General features: G+C 35.4%; 2 protein-coding genes across 4 annotated transcripts in view; both read right to left on the bottom strand.

Annotated features, from left to right (window-relative positions):
* Positions 1-1,675, bottom strand: part of LOC129889247 (histone deacetylase 2) — a 32,422-nt gene extending 30,747 nt beyond the window's left edge. Inside the window, exons 1-2 of one of the 2 annotated variants that reach the window (XR_008766856.1) lie at positions 1,330-1,675; positions 1,201-1,256 (exon numbers count right to left, since the gene is read on the bottom strand). Coding sequence is in view for 1 of the 2 variants with exons in the window: in XM_055964476.1 (XP_055820451.1) it covers positions 1,201-1,256; positions 1,330-1,428 (155 nt within the window). In the remaining variant the exon portion in view is untranslated. The remainder of the gene's footprint in view (positions 1-1,200; positions 1,257-1,329) is intronic. The other variant, XM_055964476.1, reaches the window with a different exon arrangement.
* A 12,269-nt stretch (positions 1,676-13,944) lies between these two features.
* Positions 13,945-20,683, bottom strand: LOC129889246 (calcineurin B-like protein 10). 2 transcript variants are annotated; one of them, XM_055964474.1, is made up of 9 exons: positions 20,488-20,683; positions 20,223-20,397; positions 20,057-20,139; positions 18,277-18,336; positions 17,592-17,709; positions 17,451-17,503; positions 15,319-15,399; positions 15,120-15,232; positions 13,945-14,466 (listed from the first exon to the last, which is right to left on the bottom strand). In XM_055964474.1, exons 1-9 carry the CDS (start codon positions 20,509-20,511, stop codon positions 14,391-14,393), a joined length of 783 nt encoding a protein of 260 aa, XP_055820449.1. In that variant the 5' UTR covers positions 20,512-20,683; the 3' UTR covers positions 13,945-14,390. The 2 variants fall into 2 exon arrangements, with proteins under 2 accessions (XP_055820449.1, XP_055820450.1); XM_055964475.1 differs by having other exon boundaries at positions 17,601-17,709; positions 20,488-20,680.
* Positions 20,684-22,042: the final 1,359 nt, after the last annotated feature.

Genomic DNA, 22,042 nt, shown 5'->3' with positions numbered 1-22,042 from the left:
TAGAGTCTTTCCTTAATATAGAGAGTTTACATAATACAGATACCTAAAGATCTGTCATTCCTATCCCTAAAGATCAGCTATTCTATCCCTCTAAATCTGCTATTCTATCACAATATTTATTCTCTATGATCACTACAACAAATCTCTATATTTACACTTATTTACTGTTTATATTGCTACATTAATATGTACAATCATTCACTATTAAATCATAATTTGTGAGCTGTCCATCATGCTAACAGTTACAAGTGGTCAGAGCCGATATCTCTTCTAGTATAGTCATGGGAAACTCTAAGTGAGTACACTGAATCTCTATGGGGTGGATGTAATAGCCTACAAACTGTTGGTGGTTGAAAGAGGGTTATTGAGCAAATTCCACATAGGAATGGGAGGGAAAAGTTAGGGGTCATATCAGGTGGATCAGAACTCCAACTATTAAAGCACTTTTGGGTAAAGCGCGACTGAACAAAACCGAAAGGCATCAAAAATTGAGCTAGCGCAAACAACACTTTAGCAATTGGCCTGTGCCATTACAATCTAACTTACAAACTTACATTAGGACCGATGTTTGTTTATGAATATCTTTACTCCTTTTGTGTTGTATTTTCATAAGCACGTAATTTTATTCTCATCAGAAACATAGATGTCCTTATAGGAATAAGTACAACAATTATAGAACCCCTAGTTTTTCTTTCTTTTTTTCTTATAAAACAAATTGTTTAGTGTTGAATGAAATGGACTTAAACAGGTCAGAAGGAATGTATCTTGACTACATATAGAGATACTGTTCATTCAGTTTGGAGTCAACTATACTTGTGTTACCTCTTCTACTTTATTTATCCCCTATTACACTCCATTCGACCTTCCACAACATTACTATTTTCTTCTATTCACGTACATAGAAAAAATTAGTTACATATTATCTTACAATTCCGTCAAATTTCGATGCCAATCCTTTCCAAAGACTGGAAAATGCAAATTTTACAAAGCTAGGAATAACCAGCTTTAGCACTTGTATTGCATTTCTAGAATTTCACCAATTATTTTCTCTCATCCAAAATTACACACCTTGGACCTAATTCCTAGAATTTTCCTCTCTTGGATGACAATTATGCTTCCCTTTTAAGGTATAGATAAAGGAATCTAGCGATGATGGTCAACAAATTTCATTTTGAAGGTAGCAAAACCTGCAGTACTTACAGTTTTTCAATCCCGAGAAAAGTAATGTTGTAGAATGACGAGTATATCACAGGAACCTGATCGAACAAAAAAGAAAATTAACAGGAGAGAGATTCGTGGAAAAGTTAGTTGAGGAAGTACGGTTTGTACCTTAGAAGAAGGCACATCGAAATATAGGTGGCTAGAAAGAATACGGTGACGGCGTAGAGCTTCGGCGTCGTCAGTTATCGAGGAAGAGGCTGTCGACATTGGGTGAGAGGTACAGAGGAGAGGAAAGCTACAGAAAGTGAAGCGATTAAAATGTTGAGCAGTTTTGATGGGCGATAGTTTTGCTATATTGAAGATGAAGAAGAAGACAGTTTGAGGTCACTTGGAGAATCACAATGTTGACTCTGCTGAAATGGAAGTAGTAGTATGTATGTATACTCACAGCTTTGACAAGTGGCATGAGTGGTTGATGGAGAAGAGGAGAAGTTAAACACGTGCCTTCGTTTATTAGGTGATTTTTCTAAAACTAAACATTATGTCGATCGCGGGCCTAATATATGTTAATTTTTTTGGAAAAAGAATATTTATACCTAAAAGATAAAGTATTTATCCTAAAATGTCTTATTATTCTCTTATTTTTTTATTTTAAAATGACATAAATTTATTTTAAAATTTGTGCACTAATTGACGTCAGCGACCATCCTATATGATACTAATAGAGTATTAATATACCAACGGAGTATTTTTTTTAAAAAAAAATTAATTATACCCTGCTGGGCTTTTTATTATTGTGCAAAATATAAATGTAGTTCCAACAGGTCCATCTCAAAATAGAGTCTGGCCCAAAACATAAACCCAAAAACTATTAACATATGAACTACTTTCCTAATTGAAACCCTAAATAGTCGATGTCTTCTCTCACTCTCTTCATCTACGTTTCTCTGTTGTCGCGGTGTGAAGATGATGAAGAGACCAAATGATGTTGCTTTGATGGTTTCTTTTTGATTCGCAACTGATATAGCTGGTTTTTGATGTTTCTTTACTCTGCATGTATGTTTGTTGCCTTGTTCTTAAAAAAGTTTCACTCCAATCCTCATCTACAAATGGCCCTTCTCCTCGGCTTCTTTCCTTTTCTGGATTTTGTACTCTTCATTTTTTTATTTCTCTCTTGCCGTGGTGTGAAGTGATGAAGAGACCAAATGATGTTGCTTTGATGGTTTCTTTCTGATTCACACCTGATATAGCTGGGTTTTGATGTTTCTTCACTCCAATCCTCATCTGAAGATGTCCCTTCTCCTCGTCTTCATTAATTTCGTGGACCTTGTACTCATCATTTTTTCCATTTAGCCGTAACATATATCCCTGAATATGTTGTAAATCTCTTTCTAGGTCATGACATAGAATAGGTCATGACATAGAATTTGATTGTGTACTCTACCCCTCTGTTGAATCTGTTGTATCTGAATGACATTAGATATGCCTAGTATATCTGTGCATGTCTTGTGTTGTAATTTTTCTGATTGTTGTGACCTGTGGATTTCCTTGCATGATATGCCTTCCCTTGACATTGATACAAATAGGTGTAGTGTGTATCCCTTTGATTGAGTACCATTTGATACTAATACCACAAAGTAGACCCACACTATCTCTATTTGTTCCCTGTCATTTTTGGGCCTTTTGTACTTGTGTTGCCGTCCAGTAGTTGAGTTGTTGTTGTTAAGGTGTAGTACCCCAACAGTTGCCACTTCCCCTGTAGTTTTTTTAGCCCTGTAGCATACATCTGCAAAATACACAAACAGTTAGTTAATTAAACAACCTCGTTCTCCTCCTCATGGATTTGACTTTCTTCTAGTGTCCCTTTTCCTTTTTCCTCCATCCCTTTCAGCATCTCCTAATTCTTAAATAAGGAATTTGACTCTTATCACTATTTAGGATCCTTCTCATCTACACATTCAACTCCTCAAACAAGCAGCACTGCAAAGGACCTTCATCTAAGGCAAAATTGGCTAAAGCATTAGCCAACTTATTTGCTTCCCTTAGGGTATGATTAATAATGACATCCAAATCCCTCTTATATTCCTCCACCTCTTCTACCCAACCTGCAATATTCCATGGAGGTTTCCATTCTTCAGACAAAACTTTTTGAATAGTTTGAGAATCTGTCTGAAAAATGATGTTATGTAACCCTTGTTGCTTACAGTACTTCAAGGCTTCCAAAAGAGCCACAATTTCTGCTTCTATATTTGTGGCATAACCAACTTCCTCAGCCTGTGCATATATTATATTCCCTTCGGCATCTCTCAAACAAAAATCATAGGCACTCCTCCCTGGGTTACCTCTAGAAGCACCATCTGTGTTGCAAGCACACCACCCAAGTGGAGGAAATTCCATCTAACTTGTGTTACCTTCACTCTTGCCTTGCCTCCCTCCAATATTTGAATCAGATCCGTCCATCTAGCAAGAATATTTCTAATAGAGGGATTCCTGCATAGTACTAGTCTTTGAATAGAGATTAAGACTAGATAAATAACTGAACTATTAACCTTCATATGCCATATTTTACACCATTTCTTCTCTTCCAAAGTTCCCACATTATAATTGATGGCACTGCAGCGTATATCTGTTTCAATCTGTCAGTTACTGGTGCCTTCCATCAGTTCACAATTAATTGTTACAGCTGCACACCTTTCATGCTTATTCCTGCAGCATTGCAGAAAAAGGACCATGTCCTTTTAGCTATATCTAATGTTAGAAAAAAATGGTGCATAGTCTCCTCTCTAGGACTTATACAACACCAACACTTAGACACCAAATTAATATTCATCTTCTTTAACACATCATCAGTAGGAATTTTGTATTTTCAGCATCTCCATAGAAAAAAAAAGATTTTAAAAGGCAACCCCTTTATCCACATGAATCTGTAACTGTCCAGTTATGGTCCCCTTAACCTAATAAAATCCCAAGTTGATTTAATAGTAAATTATCCACTTGTGTCTAGTATCCACCATGGTCTATCAAAATCTCTTTCTTCCTTAGATGTGGTTACATTCTCTATTATATGATCAACAATGTCTTCAGAGAGTACTTTCATCAATTTTCTCTTATTCCACTTCCCCTGTACTACCATTTCTTTGACATTCTGAATTCTTTCATCATAAGTATTCCCTGGATTTACGTAGTATAAAGCTCCCAATCTAGTCTAATTGTCAAACCAGAACTGTGAATTCCCTTTCCTAACTTGCCACCAAATTTGATGTTCTATTAAGTCCCTGACTTCTAGCATTCTTTTCCAGATTTTTGACCTCTATTTCCATTGTACCACTATAGCATGATCCTTCCTACAATATTTGTTGGTCATATAAGCACTCCACAAGATAGATTTTGTCCTGAAATTCCACCAGAGTTTATAAAAAAGTGCCAAAGACACATCATAAAATGATCTAACACCTATGACCCCCTCTGTAGTTGGAACACATAAATTATTCCAAGCCACCCAGTGTCTACTCTTGCCCCAATAGTATTTCTCCAAAAAAACTGTGCAAACATCTTGTGAATTTGCCTGATGATCCCATTAGGAGGGTTAACAACTGATAACATGTGTATTGACATGCTTTGAAGCACATGTTTAATAAGAATTGCCCTTCCTTCAAAAGTTAACATTTTACCCTTCCATCCTTGTAATCTATTCATGATTTTAAGGATCAAAGAATTAAAGAATTCCCTCTTCCTCCTACAATGATAAATAGGACAACCCAGATACATAAAAGGAAATTCTTTTCTATTAATTTCAGTTACAATCTCAACTGTGATATTAATGTCCCCTAGGACTTTATTATGCATATAAATATCACGTTTGTCCATATTAATCTTTTGACCAGAAATCTGCTCATAATTTCTCAAAATCCCCATTATTTTTTGCAAAGATACCACATCTGCTGAAGTAAAGATGATCATGTCATCAGCATAGACAAGATGATTTACTTTTGGACTCCATTTAGGCATGCCAAAACTCTTAAACTAAACATTCTGATGAAGTGCATTTAAACTCCTAGATAAGACCTCTGCTGCTATTATAAATAATGTAGGGGAAAGAGGGTCCCCTTGCTTTACTCCTCTGGTAGACTGGAAGAAACCTTGTTGTTGCCCATTTACCAACACAGAGTACTAGTTATTGCTAACAATTCTATAGACCATGTCTATAATCTTCTCTGAGAATCTCATCTGCCTAAGTACCTTAGTTAAAAACAACCAAGATACCCTGTCATAGGTTTTTGCCATATCCAGCTTCATTATAACATTTGCATCTTTTGTTCTTAGCCTTATATCAGAAACAATTTTTTGAGTCAACATTATATTCTCCACAATGCTTCTATGTTTAACAAATCCAGCTTGATTGAGTGATATAATATCAGATAGTTTGGAAATTAATCTCTCATGAATCAGTCTAGAAAAAAAATTGTTCACAAAGTTGCTTAAACTAATTGGTCTCATATCAGAGAAGGTGTTAAACCATATATTTCTTTGGTAACAAGATCAAATTTATATGAGTAATAAACCTGGGCAGTTCTGCACCACAAAAGAAAGCCTTCATCATATTGGTAACATCCTCTCCAATGATTTCCCAGCAAACTTGATAAAATACACCAGTGAAACTATCAAGTCCTCCTGCACTTTCACTATTTAGTTGAAAAATTACTGCCTTCACCTCTTCTTTAGTTGGTTCTACTTCAAAACACAAATTATCTTTCTCAAAAACCATTCTGGGTAAATGATTTAGAATTTCAAAATCTTTTGGATCTTCTTCCTTTGTAAACTGAGCAGTGTAAAATCTGATGGCTTCAGTAATTATTTCCCCTTCTTCTTCTATCCAGTTCCCATCTTCTCTTTGAATTCTTCTTATCTGCATCCTTTTCCTTCTCCCCTGGACATAAGCATGAAAAAAATTGTATTTCTATCCCCATCCTGAAATCACTGCATCCCAGCTTTTTGTTTCCAAAAATCTTCCTCTAGATGTAAATATCTATTTAATTCTGCCTGCACTTTATGTAATTCCTGTTTGTTTTTAGGAGTTGAAAAAATCTGAAATTGAGTTTCCTTCACCTTAATAATCTCTTCAAGAACTTCAATTTCTTGAAATATATTCCCAAAAATTGCTTTACTCCATTGTGCCAAAGCTGCTTTCACTTTTTTTAGTTTATGATGAAAAAGTATGAATGGATTTGCCAGAAAATCAGTTGTCCAATTTTTTCTAATCACCTCTATAAAACCTTCATGCTTTACCCAAAAGTTCAAAAACTTAAAAAGTTTTTTGATGCTTCTATTGTCTCCTGTGTAGGAAATTAACATAGGAGCATGATCTGACCCACTCCTGATCAGATGTTTGATACCCACACTAGAGTACTTTGCTTGTAACAGCTGATTACCCAAACATCTATCCAATCTCTTAAAAATACAATCATCACCATTTTGGCCATTCCACCAAGTAAATTTACTGCCACTAAACCCCAAATCTGATATTTCACAGTTCTGGATGCAACCTCTGAAATTTTGAATTTCATTGATGGTTACTGGAAGGCCTCCAAATTTCTCTTTTTCTGAAGTTATTGCATTAAAATCACTCCCAATCATCCATGGAATATCAACTGAAGTATATAAATCCTCCATAGAGTCCCACAACTCTAATCTTTCAGTTTGAGTACACTTTGCATACACTAGTGATACTAGCATATCCTTTTGACTTCCTCTAACCCTTAATTTAATGGTTAAATGCTATTGATGAACCGTCATTATGTAATAGTCAAAAATATCCTCCACAAAATCCCATATCTTATCAAATATATTAGCTATTGCATGCTCCATTTCCAGTCTTCTTTTGTATTCCTCTATCTTGTCTGGATCTTGAAAATATTCCATTAATCCTATAAAATCAAAATGGTGTTTTTGATTCAGTTTTATCAACCTTGTAAAAGCTTTCATGGTATTAACAGACCTAATATTCCATATAAGAGCATTCATCATGGTTTATTAAGTTTATTAATCTGCCATCTAGTATGAACTCCACTCTCAGGTGGAACACTTGTCTCTCTTGATATATTTTTTTGCTTTTTCTCCTCCTTTTTGAAGATATTTTGGTGAAATATCTCCTGCTCTAATAGCTGCCTCCAAATTATGCTCTAAAGTATGGTCATCGAGATCTCTGCTACCCTCTTCAATATTCAATTTTGATTTTGTTGATATGCCTTGTTCATGTTGCACCATATTAAATTCATGATTTTCCTTCTCCTGTATTGCTCTTTCTATATTTCTCTGAGTGATTGCCTTATTTTCCATGTTGTTTGTACTACTACTCCCTGCTTGTTGATCTTTTTTCTATCTCTCCACATTCCACCAAATGTGATTTTCTTGTGATGCCAAATTTTTGCTTTGACTATGAATCTCCCTTCCCTGCACTATTTGATTTAGATCTAGAGTCTGAAATTTCACAATGTTATCCTGTACATCAGATAATAGTTGTTCCACTCTGCTTGTGGCTGTTGTCTTGCTGTTGTTCACACTGGATTAATTTGTACTTTTGTTTTTCTGCTTATCCTCCTGCCCTTGATGACTTGATGTTGTATTTTTTGTTTGAATACTTTTTCCTGGTGTTTGCATTTGAGATTCATCAAGTAAGATACCCTCTACATAATTATTTACTATGTGCTGATCCCTTGATGATCGTATGTGATTGTCTGTGTCCTGCTCATCCCCAGATTTGATGCTATCCCCTTGTGGTTTTTCTGTATCATGTGCATTATTGTCTGTGTCCTTTACTTGACTTTTGTGAGTATAGAAGCTCTTCTCAATCCATGTTTTGGTATCTTCTTGTGGCACCTGTTCTTTATTCACCCTATCATGATTGTTTGAGACCTCTTCCAGTACTGCAAATGCATTGGTAGTTGCCATGATTCCCTCCTTATTCTTTTGTACTGGACTCACTTCTCCAATTATAACTCTTGATTTATCCTTCTTGTATTTGCTCCTTCTTTGCATCCATTATTGTTTACCAGTATTGTACCATCCTCTTCTCCCTTGAATGTCTTCTTTATTTTGTGTTTTTGTGGCACTAACTTTTACATTTTCCTTCCAGACTTCTTCTCTGCCAGGTTTTGCCAGTTCAGGATTAAGTACTCTACAGTCCTTCTCCTCATGACCTTGGAGTCTGCAGTGTTTGCAATACTTTGGTAAGTAATCATAATTGATTCTTACCCATTTTGATTTGAGTATTCCTGATTCATCCTCTTCAGCAATGTTTATCCTCTTTGGTAATATTGCTAATAAATCAACCTCAACTTTGATTTTTGCGCAGCTTGGCCTTGTTTTGTTTTCTGTGGCCAGATCTACCGTTAGTGGTTTTCCAACTACAGTTGCGATGGAAAACACAACCTCTTTAGCAAAGAAATTTGGAGGCAGTTCAGGGAAGCTTATCCAAGCTACAACCCTTGAAGTCTCTTCCTTTGGATTGAACAATGAATTACATATGAAAGATCTCATTTGGCAATATCTGTCATGCACTTTTAGATAGTATACAGGGGTAGACATCATTTTAGCATAGTCTTCCAGAAAATTTAATCGGATCAGAATATGTCTTTCATCAAGCAATCCTATGATTGGCACTCCTTTAATTCCACATTGTATTGGAATTACCTTACTTAGTTCTTTAATATCAATGTTGTCGTATGAAAACTTACCTATCACTGCATATTATAATTTCTCCTTGTAATGACCTTGATGGTGATTTTCGTAAATTTGTACAAAACACGCGTGAACAGTAACACGTGTGAACAGTAACACGCGTGAACAGTAACTTTTTGGGCAGAAAATGCCCCTTTCTTCCCATTTCAATATTTTTTTCAACATTTGTTTGAGTTCTTGAACTCCTTGAGGTGATTTGAGAAGAGATTTTCGAGGCAAAGTGTTGGGTAAGTGATTTTTGACCTAAAACCTTCCTTTTTCATTAAGTTTTTGACGATTTTAACTCTTAAATTTTAGTTTCAAACCCCAAAAATCCTTGTTTCTTCCCTAATCCGAATTTAAGGAAAATTGTGATTTCCAACTCGTTTTGAGCTCTATTTTTATGGGTTTTTCAACCATGAGTTCCTTATTACCAATAGAATGGGATTGTTCAATAAATTTACAGATTTGACCCTTTTCGAAAATAGTTAATTTTTGGACCATTTTACCCCCGGTTCCGAAACCTATCAATATGGGTGTCATTGGACTCCTTGTGACGTGTATGTTTCATTGTTGATAGTGGATTGTCATTCCGGGCACTGAATTCGAGATTTGCTTATCCGATGGAGGTATTTGAGTGCGGTTTCGGCAATTGAGGTAGGTTTGACTATCTTTCTTTGAGATTGAGATGGGGTAATTAGTCATTCATATGTTATAGACTTTGGGATGGGGTTGTAGTATGAGTTGAGAATGTTATATATATTGTGATGTCCGTGTGGAGGCTTATTTATTAATGTGTTGCCGTGACGGGGTTTATTTGTATTACATAGCCCGTGTGGGGGCCTTATTTGTTATCTTATTTGCTTTGAGAGCATGTGAATTATGATTTGCCTAAGAGAGAGGCTTGAGTATATTATTTGACTTGTGATGCCGCCTGAGAGATTGAGTTGGGGTTTTTGAGCATACTTGGGTATTGAAATATTGTTGAGAAAGGGGTGAATATTTAAATGAAAGTGTGTTCTTCCCGTTACTATTTATTGAGGGTGAATATCATGTGTAGGTTAAGTTTTGAGAACTTTGAACCTTATACCACATGTGAGTTGATTATTACTTCCATGCATATGTGTTTTGATGCATTCATCCTCATTCATCATATCATGAAACATGGGAAGTTGAGAAATATGGAAATTATTTTTGAGAAAGAAAAATAAAACACCTTTAAACCTTTGTATCTTGAGTCCCTGACCGAGGCAGTTTTCCGGCAGGGTAGTGGATGCATTGTGATCCCAACCTTTGTATCTTGAGTCCCTGACCGAGGCAGTTTTCCGGCAGGGTAGTGGATGCATTGTGATCCCAACCTTTGTATCTTGAGTCCCTGACCGAGGCAGTTTTCCGGCAGGGTAGTGGATGCATTGTGATCCTAACCTTTGTATCTTGAGTCCCTGACCGAGGCAGTTTTCCGGCAGGGTAGTGGATGCATTGTGATCCCTTGACCACGAGGAGGTGGCAAGGATAATGAGATTGAGGTATATGGTCTGCGAGACCCCCATGGGTCCTGCTTGGTAGCATAGCTCGGCAGGTGTATACGACAGGCTGTGCGACAGTCTTGATTCCACCGTACCACCACATCATTGCATCATCATATTGCATTGCATTGCATTGACATTTGTGCTGCTTGAATTATTTGATTAATTGTGATTATGAGTTGTTATTATACTTTATTCGTGCCACTATATATATATAAACTGGCGGCACCGATGCCGAAGTGGGACTTTTCTATATGCAGGTGGAAGCGTTCCTTAGTTTATTTCATAGGTTTGATTAATTCCTTATACTCAGTCAGCTAAAACCTACTGAGTACATGTGAATTGTACTCACCCCTACTTCTGTGTCCCTTTTTGATGCAGATACTAGTCGGGGTACCCCACGTGGCAGTTAATATTCTAGCGGATTGTGTAATTCTCAGATTAGTGGTGAGGTCCCAGAATTCGGATCGTCACTAGTCTATCTTTATTTTTCAGTCTTTTGTATCATTCAGAGACTTATGTTGTATCTTCAGATTCGAACCTTGTATTAGATGCTCTTTATACTTATGACACCAGGTTTTGGGATAATTTCTTCATTTTTTTTTCTTTTTATTTAAATCGTGGAATCACTTTCCCCTTTGGGAGTCTTGTATGAATTTTATTTTTAGGGTTACACATCAGATTGGGTTTTGAGATGTGTGCCATCATGACCTCAGTTTTTGGGTCGTGACACTCCTTCTCTATCATCTGTTGTATCTCTTCGGATTTCTAAGCAATGAATGGTTCCCCATTGATGTAAGAAATTTGCTTTGATGGAATTTCAACAGTAGCTTTATTCATAATTGCGGGCTTGAACAAATTGGCATAGGTTTGGTTCTGAGTATTGATGTTTGTATTTTCAGTATATAATAATGTAGGTTGTTTAATTGGCGTGTTGGTTATATTCTGGATTACCGGTGGAGGTCGTCCTCCGGTTGATTCGGCCATTCCGGCCAGTGGCGGCTAAGGTTTATGGTTATTTTTTGAGGATTACTTGATCTACACTCTCTACTCTTTCTTTTAAGCTCAATCGTATATGATACCGATATAGTATCAATATATCGATGGAGTATCAATAAAAATATATTTTCTATTAATTTAGAGTTTAATAAATAAGATTGTGACTTTAATAATTTTCTCTTAGTTCTTTCATTTTTATTTCTTAAATGAAGAGTCCAATATTATATAATACCGATAGGGTATCGATATACTAACGGAGTATCATAGAGAATTATAGTCAGTCATATATGATATCAATATGGTATCAATATACCGATGGAGTATCACACATGATTAATTCTTAGCAGTGATGCTAACGTCATGCGCGAATTAAGAAAGAAGAAAGTGGGGTAAGAGAGTAAATAGTTTGAGTCATGGATCCACTAAGGGTAAATAATTAGGATTTGAGTCCAATTTGGGTAAATAATTTCACAATTTGGTCTATTTTGTATAGTTTTCCCTTAATTTTTGGGAAAACTACATAAATTGGATTCATCAGTAAAACTATTTACCCAAATTGAACTCAAACCAAACTATTTATCTTTAATGGACTCATGACCCAAACTATTTACGTGTCTACCTCATTTTCTTTTTTCTTATTTCACTCTTGACAACATCACTGTTATGAATTAATCATTTGTGATACTCTGTCGATATATTGATACCATATCAATATCACATAGGACTGAGCTTAATCATCTGTGATACTTCATCGGTATATTGATACTTTATCAGTATCATATAGGATTGAACTCCTTTTTTAAGAAATAAATAAGAAAGAATTAAGAGAAAATTATTAAAGCCACAATCTTATTTATGAAACTCAAAAAATATATTTATATAATTTTTTTTCTCTTTTTGCAAATTTTTAAAAAATTGTATCTAAATTATGACTCTTTTTAAACTATTTTAAAATTAAAATATTGAAGAATAGAAACATATCAGTTATATCATCATGACAGTATATGGATATACCGTAATGGTATCATGGATGATTGAGTAATCTCATCGAAGAACTGAAGCAAATCTCAATGAAAATATTGACCAGTTACTCTTTGATTCCACCAGCTTATGTTATACTTTGATGGTAGTTATCAAGGAGGAAGAAACAATCATTCAATGAAGACACTGCTCAGTTACTCTTTGATACCATGAGTATATTAATGTACTGTGATAATATTAGAGAGGAAAAGGGGGCTAACGTCAGCGCACGAATTTAAAATAAAAAGGGGCATGAAAGTAATGGGCATTTAAGGGTAAATATTTTACTTTTTTGGGGTATAGATGCTCTTTTCCCATAAATATAATATACATACTACTACTGTCTACAAAATTTAAATTGAAAAGACGTGAACAATAGAATAAAAATTCAAAAATTTTAAAAATCCATGAAAAATGGAACATAAGAAGGGCACCTGATAATTATATTAAGCCAATTATAAGCTAATAAAAATTAATATTATCAATCTAATAATTTTAAATAGTGAACAATGCAATGAAGACAAATATAAAAGGACAGTCCGGTGCACTAAGGCTTCCACTATGCGCAGGGTCCAGGGAAGGGCCTGACCACAAGGGTCTATTGTACGCAGCCTTACCTTGCATTTCTGTCAGAGGTTGTTTTCAAGGCTTGAAAGATAAAAATTATTTGATAGTTACATGATTCGTTATCTCTATTTATATAAATTTGATTAACAGGTTAGGGAGTAGGGAGGAATGAGGTGAGTTTGTTTTATCGAGGAACAACAATTAGACTTTTTTAAGATAATACAGTTTAACATATTCGAACAAGCCATTGCAATATAAAACAATTAGACTTTAATAATATTCACACATCGCATGGATACATATACTAGTGTTATATACTTCTAAAATTGTTTCGCATTTTTTGCATATCCATGTGACTGTCTGTGCTGATACAAGTTGTTGAGAACATGGATACAACCTATTGTGATTGTATCAAGCGCTTCTGTATACATCGATACAATGAAATTGAGTGAAGGCATACATATCTTGACTTTATCCAATGTGACTCTAGCATTGATACAAAGAAATTGAGCAAATGCATACAAGAAATATCAAAATAGTAGCTGTGGCTCGTAATTCGAAATTAGGCATATTCTAGCTACAAATGGTAATTATGCTCCAAATTATAGTTGTTTATGAAATTTCCTCTAAAATTAACGTTAAGCATAAATCTTCTAGAGTTTCGTCAAATCCAATCCAAATCTTTTCAGAATTATATCCCACGGCCTAATTGATTTCCAGAACACCAACCTCAAGGTTTTTATTGAGTTTTGGCTTGATTTATCTTATTATAATATTGTTTGTTCCCTAAATTTAAACAATTCTCTCCAAGGAAGCATTGCAACAGAAGATGGAAAAACTCAATTGTTTGACCATTAATCCATCCAAACAGAGATCAGAAAAACCACACCCCTATCTTCAGCAAAGTATAAATCTCCTCGGGAGTACTTCAGTAAGGATAAGAAAAGGATGAGGATTGGGCCTTAACAGATGAACCTTGGATTAAAACTTCAACTCAGCAATCTAAACAAGACATCAACTACTGGATTGAAAACTGATACCAACTAGATACACAAATTCATGGCCAAAATGTATGTACATGTCAATTTTTTTAAGTACACGGCAAATTGTAACTAGATGCCTAGGTATGGACAGAAATACACTTGATGATTCACCAATCGATCTTCTTAAATCACCATCTAATACAATAGACTTTGAAGATTGATTGTGAAAATGAATGAGATGCCAATGACAGCTTAAGCCATTTTGCGTAGAAGAAAAGCTGCTGGCTGCTAAACTTGATGACCAACATGTCCCCTGTTATAATGGGGGACATTTCTAGTGATGGCACAAACCGTTTAGCCAGATTAACGAAATTCCCAGCGCCAATCATCTCCATGCTATGGTCTAGGACACAACTTGTCACAAGCTATGGGTTTTCTCCAAGTCTTCAACCTGTGTGTGGAAGACAAAACTTGGGAATGCAGTAGTGATGTCCCTGTAAAATGAAGCACAAGAAATCAATATTTTTAGAGGTTTCCTTCTTGCTAAAAAATGCAACAGTTTTCATGGAAAGCACAGTAAGATGTAGGAAGAGAACATAGAAAACTTTTGCCTTGTCAGGTTTGCTTCCAAAGGATGAAAGGAAACATCACAGTAGAAATAATTCTTCTGGCCTCATGCATATAAGGTATTCCTCAAGTTAGAGGAGAGAATTTGACCAAGCAAATGACGCACCGAACAAAAGAGAGTTCATAAGGGCAAAAGGACAAAGAAAAAAGAATACACATGATAAAGGATGTTCATATCTAGTGTCCAGAATTTTTTGTATATTGAAAGGAGATAATGAGTAGCTACCACGAGCTTCCTTCTTTCTTTGACGGGGTTCAAAACATCAGAATTTTCTTTTCCTAATTAACCTTCACCAATTCCTTGTAGAGCCAAATGAGAATCTGGGGGTGGGGGGTTTAGTTTCTCCTTCAGTTTTCCCCTTTCCTATTTAACAAAAAACAAGTGTAGGGAAAGAGAAACAGAAGACAGCAAGAAAAGAAAGAATTCAACTTGAGATGTAATAACAGGTAGTTTGCAAGGTGGTTGAATCAACAATAATAAAAGCACAGAAGCCATGATATAAAAGAACAGTTAACATACTTCAAATAGGGCAGAGTCATGTTCTTCAGCAATGACGGGTATCTAAGAACGAACTCCTTCCACTCCTTCTTATCAATCTTACCATCCCCATCAGCATCAGCATCAGCAAATGTCTAGCCACAAACACGGAGACATAAAGATTATGATATGCAGATTGCAGGCGGGTTCAGAGAAAAGATTCACCTTGACAAAAGCATACCTTATCAATAATTTCCTCGACCAGTTCATCAGATAGCCTCATTTCAGATTCCAACAGAATTGCAATTACCATTTGCTTAACCTAAATGAGGAAACTTTCCAATCAATTCAAGGATAGATGCATCTAGAAATAAATTTGACGTCAACTTTAACACAGAACACTGCAAGTAGATTACAGAGGTAGACCTAAGCTATGCACAGGGTTCTGCTGATGCACTTTTCTGGGAGCTGCCTCTTTTATCTGAACCCTACCCCCACCCTGACCCCTCCCCCCCCCAAAAAAAAAAAAAAAAAAAAAAGAGGACTGAAACAAACTAGACTAACAATCCCACTTTCAGTTAACATAAACTCAAAGGCTATCTCTGGATTTCAACCTTTATTGCATCCACATATGCACAAACATTCATTAGCTAAAGCAATGATTCCATCCATATATGTACTTTCCTTTTACCATTATTGCATCAATATACTCGCTTAAGAAATATAGGCCTGCCCGCCATGGTTGCCATCCACACCAGAATAAATAGTTTTCCAAAAAAACCCTGCTAATAGAGGAAGACCTCCTAGGGATAAGAGCTTGTATGAAGGACGTGATCTTGCTCGGGAAGGTAATGAGATTATTCGCGAGGCTTGCAAATGGAGCCCGGAGCTAGCTTCTGCTTGAGAGGTATGGAAGAGATTGTATTTAATTATTTTAAATGCACTGAATCAACAATAGAAGAAAGAAAGGAGTGTGTTCTGGCTCAGTGTTGTGAAAGGCGATTGCCTTGTCACCAATGGCGAGAGGCGAGGCGAGGCGACCCTTCATCGCCTTTTAGCTTTGTGGTGAGGCGATCTTCAAAAGGCGACGTCATGGCGACAAAGGCGAGAGGCGAGAAAGGCATCGCCTTTTGTATTTTCTTAAAAAAAGGAGACCAATTTAGGGTTTTAAAAGTTAAAAGGTAATTTTAGAGTTTTCTTTCAAATTTGCACAGTTGCACTCCTAGACTTAGACTGCGACTCCAACTAGTAGACTCGACTAGATTTCTCCGGTGACCAACCAGACTTTTCCGGCGACTCCAAAGTCTAACCAATACGTATTTCTTCTTTTCTTCTTCGGATTTCTTCTTCCTGTGTTTCTTTTTCCTTCTTCTTCAGACTTCAGAGTTGCTTTTACCTATGTTTGTTTTTTTCTCATTGTTTTGACTTTTTTCTATTTTTTCTCATTCAAATTCTAGACTTTTAGTATCTACTATCTATTTTCAGTTTTTGAAGTGAAATATTTGCTAATATGTTATTGATATTGAGATTTTGATTATTTATATATGCAATTAAATATTTTAATTTTTTGGTGTTAACTGGCACCGCAGTTCAAAAAGGCGAGCGGCGAGCCTTGTGGTGAGGCAGACCCTTGTCGCCTTTCGCCATTCAAAACACTGTTCTGGCTTAATAGAAGTTTAACTGATGACTTCTGATCAAGTTTTGGATCAGCATTGTATCAACTATGAAATTGATCACATTAAGTAGGAGTTTTGAAGCTTCCAAGTTAAACATGCTTTTTAAGCATATAATGATATCAAGAACTGGTCACTGCAGCCAAAATATTATCAATCTCAAAGCTTGTGCTTCGTATATATCAGCTGTAACAGCTTGTAATAAGTTGAAGTAAATGACTTGTGGGGAAATACCCTGTATGAACCTTGTGGGGTCTCACTCTGCTGTGCCACTTTCGTTGCACTCAGAGTAGTATGATATTCTCATATATATAATTCAGTATAAGTTTATGAGTCAATCACTTCGCAATACCATTCTCATCTGACTTAACTAATTTTGCATCCAAAGTACGTTTTGAGACATCATCAGATCTATTCTAGTTTCAATTTCAGAATCAATCAACTTTCAAGATTTACATATGGAAACTAATAAGAGTTATATAGTTTATAGCCTGCAATTATGTAAAAGAAAGTTATACTCCGCCGCTCCCAGTATTTCTAGAACTTAAAACACTAACATCTGCAAACTAAGAGTGCAGGTTCAGCAATTACTAGATTTGAATCGAAGGTAGTTATTTAAAAAGCTATTGTAGTATCACATCTTTGGAGTATAAAAGAACTTCAAAGCTGTTGAAAGAAATTCTCAAACTTGTTTACTCACTTCTTCTCGCTCAATGAACCCAGTTTGTCGTAAATCATACAACCTAAAGGAAACTGCAAGAGAACCAAAAAGAAGTGATTACAATGAATCACACACCAGATGATTTGAATAGAACAACTATTAACTAAAAGAATGGCTTACACTCCTTACAGTCTATTTTGTCTTCTATTGGAGCATAAGGATGGAAGATATTAAGTGCATGGATAAATTCCTCAAACTCAATGACTCCATTTTGCTTTTCATCAAAAAGATCAAAAACCTGCAGAAAAGGAACTTGGAAAGTTCATTAACATGAAACTAAAGACAATTTCTTGATGAAGAAATTAAGGTCAGCCAAAGTTGATGCAAGGCAGATTTCTTTTAACTCTTTCCTCATTTTTGAGCTATCCCTGATATATATTTCAACTGTTAGAAAGCAGTATGTCCTCAATACAGTTAAACAAGTTACTACATGTAAAGAACCACAAAGCTAACAACACAGTTGACAAATAACTAACCCTACTTATTTAGAATATGAATACTTCAGATGATTGATCCATCTGACCCACTTAAATATACTAATAAATGACATGGACAACCAATTATAATAATGCGACATATTTATATCTATGAAGAACCCCAAGGCTGGCAGTTCATACATAGACCAGCAGATAACCTGTCTTTTTCAGTTGAAGCATCAAAGTGCAAGTAAATTGGCATGTCTAGCATATTCAATTCTAACACAGAATCCATATATAATGTGCTAGCATTGTTCTCATGGAATGGAGATAGATTTTCCAAGAGAGAACATTAGATGAACTAGGAACAGAAGTTTTAAAGCATTTACCCGGTCCAAAAAGAGATTCTCACCATATGGAGTTTGAAATAAGGCTAGCTGAAGCTCTTCCTGAAAAAGGAAAGCAAAAGATTATTATAACATGGCTTCAGTAAGAAAAAGTAAAGAGGGAGGGGAAAAGACCACTCAAGGATCTAAAAACTGCAAAAAAGTGATATGCGGCATATGCCAATTTAGTAAAAAATGAATAAGAACACTGTTATCATCTATCTGCAGATGAAGAAAGAACATAAATAAGAGGAAAAGAAAGGTTTACAACAACAACAACAACAACGACCCAGTGAAATCCCACAACGTGGGGTCTGGGGAGGGTAAAGTGTACGCAGACCTGACTCCTACCACAGTAGGACGGCTGTTTCCGAAAGACCCTCGGCTCAGAAAAATCAAAATAGAATCAAAAAGAAGAAGTCAGATAAGAATAACAAGTTCAAAGCTTGAAGGAAAACAGCAAGTAACGAAAGCAAAAGCAACCCAGATGAAATAGAACAATCAAAGTAACGAAAGTAATGAAGGCAATAAATAATACTAGACATCAGACCACAGGAAGTCATAGTGCGCTAATAAGCCTACTACTAAGGAAGAATAACGATACTATGAACTAGCCTTCTACCCTAATATGGCTCCTCCACACCCTCCTATCTAAGGTCATGTTAGGAAAAGAAAGGTTTGGAAAACAAATATTCACCCTCTTTCCTTCATTATATCAGTAATGTCTAACATAAAGGTGAAACTTCATAGAGAAAATGAAGATAAAAGTTGAGAAAGATGTCACCGAAAGGTTAGGATGGAAAATTGCACAAAATTCCACCTACATATTTCTCTTTGTATGATGACTCATTCAATTTCAGGATAAGATATATTACTAGTCAGAAGATAAAATACACACAAATAAATTGTGCATATTATAGAGAATTTATTTAATTCAGCCACACCCCATAATTAAGCTTTATAACCCAGATAGTCTTTCCAACTTAACCCTTACATCAAACTTAAAGCCCAAATGCAAAGCCTTGCTGGGAACTCCTCTACTTCCAACACTCCATTCCACAGATCCATCAAATGACAAAAGGGTTTCTGATGCACAATTGATTCGTGAAAAAGATTAATCCAGGAGGTTACTCGAGGAAGATGATAAGCTAGCTTAGGAAAATCGAGAGTTTAGTTGAGATAGAAATATTAGAAGAAAGAAAGAAGAGATTTTGTATTTCATAAGATGCCTTACAATGACTATTACAATCGCACTTAGACTCATATAAATGGATACAACTAATCAGAAGAATGAGTAACATAATCCAACGGAAATCCTAACTAACTTTCCGGTGAACAGTATGTCTAACTAACTTCTGAAAATGTAACTAACTAATAGTTTCCTGTACTCACTCAAGGAACCTGTTCCTTATTCTTGATCCTTGCAAGTTGCATCAGTTTCCCTTTCTCTAGCAAAACTACATGTTAATAGTCCTCTGCCACAAAATGATCGTCCTAGTTCAGTTTCCAAGAATCAAATAGATTGGTCTTTTTTTCCCAGATGGTAATTTTAACAATGAGCAACATCAAGAAGAATTAAGCAATATTCTGAGTAAATTTTTTTAGAAAAAAACTTTTTCATCATTTTGGACGGAAAGTTGCAATTTATGCATTTTTTGTAAAATTGCTAAATATATAACATCCAAAAATTTGTCACAAATTATGAATTGGGGGAGAAGGATTATCAAATTTAAGTAATAAATCAATAATAAGAAAAGCAAAATAATAAAAAAGGACAATTCACCTTATGTATTAAACCATCATCGATAATTGAACAACTCAACTTCTTAAACAACTCGTATAATGCTTCCACCTCATTTATATTAACTGAAAATCAAAATTCACAAAAAATGATTCAGCCTTTTCAGTTCCAAATCACATTTTGAAAAAAAAAATGGATTGTTAATTACATCGAGATTCATCGGAAAGTCGAGCAAGGTCCTTGTAGTCGTAATCCAACTTCTTGTTAGGAGGGTGGCAACATCCCAAGCAACCAGAAACAGCACAGATAAAAGCTTCCATGAGTGCAATAATGGGGAAAAATGAAGCACAGATTGTCTCTGAGATTGTCAAAGAACTCCAATTCTGAAGAACCCACAACACAAAAAAGGCAAAATCAATGAAAACTAATATAGAATTTTATACAAAAGCAAAATGAATTATTGAGAATTATACCAGAGAACTGTGGGTCGAATCCATTAATTTGTAATATCACATTCTCCTTTCCTTACTCGTTGTATCAGAGAGAGAGAGAGAGATCCCAGGTCATTTAATAATTGTGTGGTAAATGTTGGGAGATTGTCGTGATATGATTGAATTCATTTTCTATCTGTAAAATTTGAGAAAACAAAAAAATTGTGCTTTATTTTCCTACTTAATATTTCTAATTAGTACGTAATCTACTTTCAATTCTATCTGATACGCTCGCCGATTATCTCTTTTACCTTTTCCACGTGTCCATTTTATAGCACACGAAAGCTGATTTTTTTTATGACGGCTTAAGTTACCGAACGAAACTTTTTATTAATTACTTCACGCAATTTGTTGTTGTTCAAGCTTAAATACGATCAATATATGCTCAACTTTCACTGGACCCATAAATTAATGCGAGTGTACCTCAAGAGTTTGATTTTTTGTTTGTTTATAAGCTATTAATGCAAGAAATTAAGAATTAGAATAACTTAAAACATTCGATTTTAAATTGATTGTTCTCACACAATTTTAGGGCTGCAATATACTAAGAATTCATACTTTATATCTCTTTTATGGATTTCAAATGGTTATCAAATCACTGATTTACAGGGTTGATATTATGGTCATGATCTCCCAACCTCTAACCATCTACCCTAATTGACCATCTAACTACATCGTTGAGCGGGGATAGATAGAATCAACTGTAGAGCATTTAGTTTTCATCCTGTTTCGTAACCAAGCACGAATCTAAGTATATCTCCGTCCTAGATACAAATCGATTGAAGTGATATGCAAGAATGATAATGCTTAATGTTGATTGTAGTTTTGATGATTTAACAAACTAAGGTAACAGGTAAGGGACCTGATCCCTTTGAAGACTCGAAGATTGAAAATGACAGCAGACAATAGTAAAAAATAAATCCTGCCAAATTTGCAGGTCTGTTGTGTGCGCGATCGAGTCCCTGTGCAGGAGGACACTTGTATATCATTTATATATACATTCTTTACAACCATTCTCACTTGCCTTTTTGGAATCACTAAAAAGAAAAACCATTGAACCTCATGCTCTCAAGAATCTGAAATCTGCGCTTCAAGAAGACGAAGGACCTAACAGAGTTATCAGTCATTTTGTTCTTGTTTTAGAGTCGTGATTTCTTGGTCTTAATCTTGTAAGGTCTATTCTTATAATCTATAAAGGAAATTAGACCAGTTCATTGTTTGTTTTGTTGTTCATTTTGTCAAAATAACTAGAGTTAGTTATGGAGACTACTTGAAGTCTAAGTCAGCTAGGAGTCTAGTCATTTAACAAGCAATAGAGTTATTACTTCAGATCTGAGTGTAACAGAGTTATTACATAGAGAGGGAGGGGATTGTGAGTGCAATTCCTAAATTGCAAGAACTTATAATCTAAATCTTTGGCTCAGTTGTTTAGTGAAGATTGGAGGTGAAATTTAGTGAGACACGTCGTGGTTTTTCTCCCTTGAAAAAGGAGTTTCCACATAAAATCTTGTATTTGATTTTACACTTCCGTTCTTTA

Source organism: Solanum dulcamara, chromosome 5, assembly GCF_947179165.1.
Source record: "Solanum dulcamara chromosome 5, daSolDulc1.2, whole genome shotgun sequence".
In the NCBI taxonomy this organism is placed as follows: Eukaryota; Viridiplantae; Streptophyta; class Magnoliopsida; order Solanales; family Solanaceae; genus Solanum; species Solanum dulcamara.
Note: the sequence above shows the minus strand (reverse complement) of the source record. Positions and strands in the feature narration are given on the sequence as shown.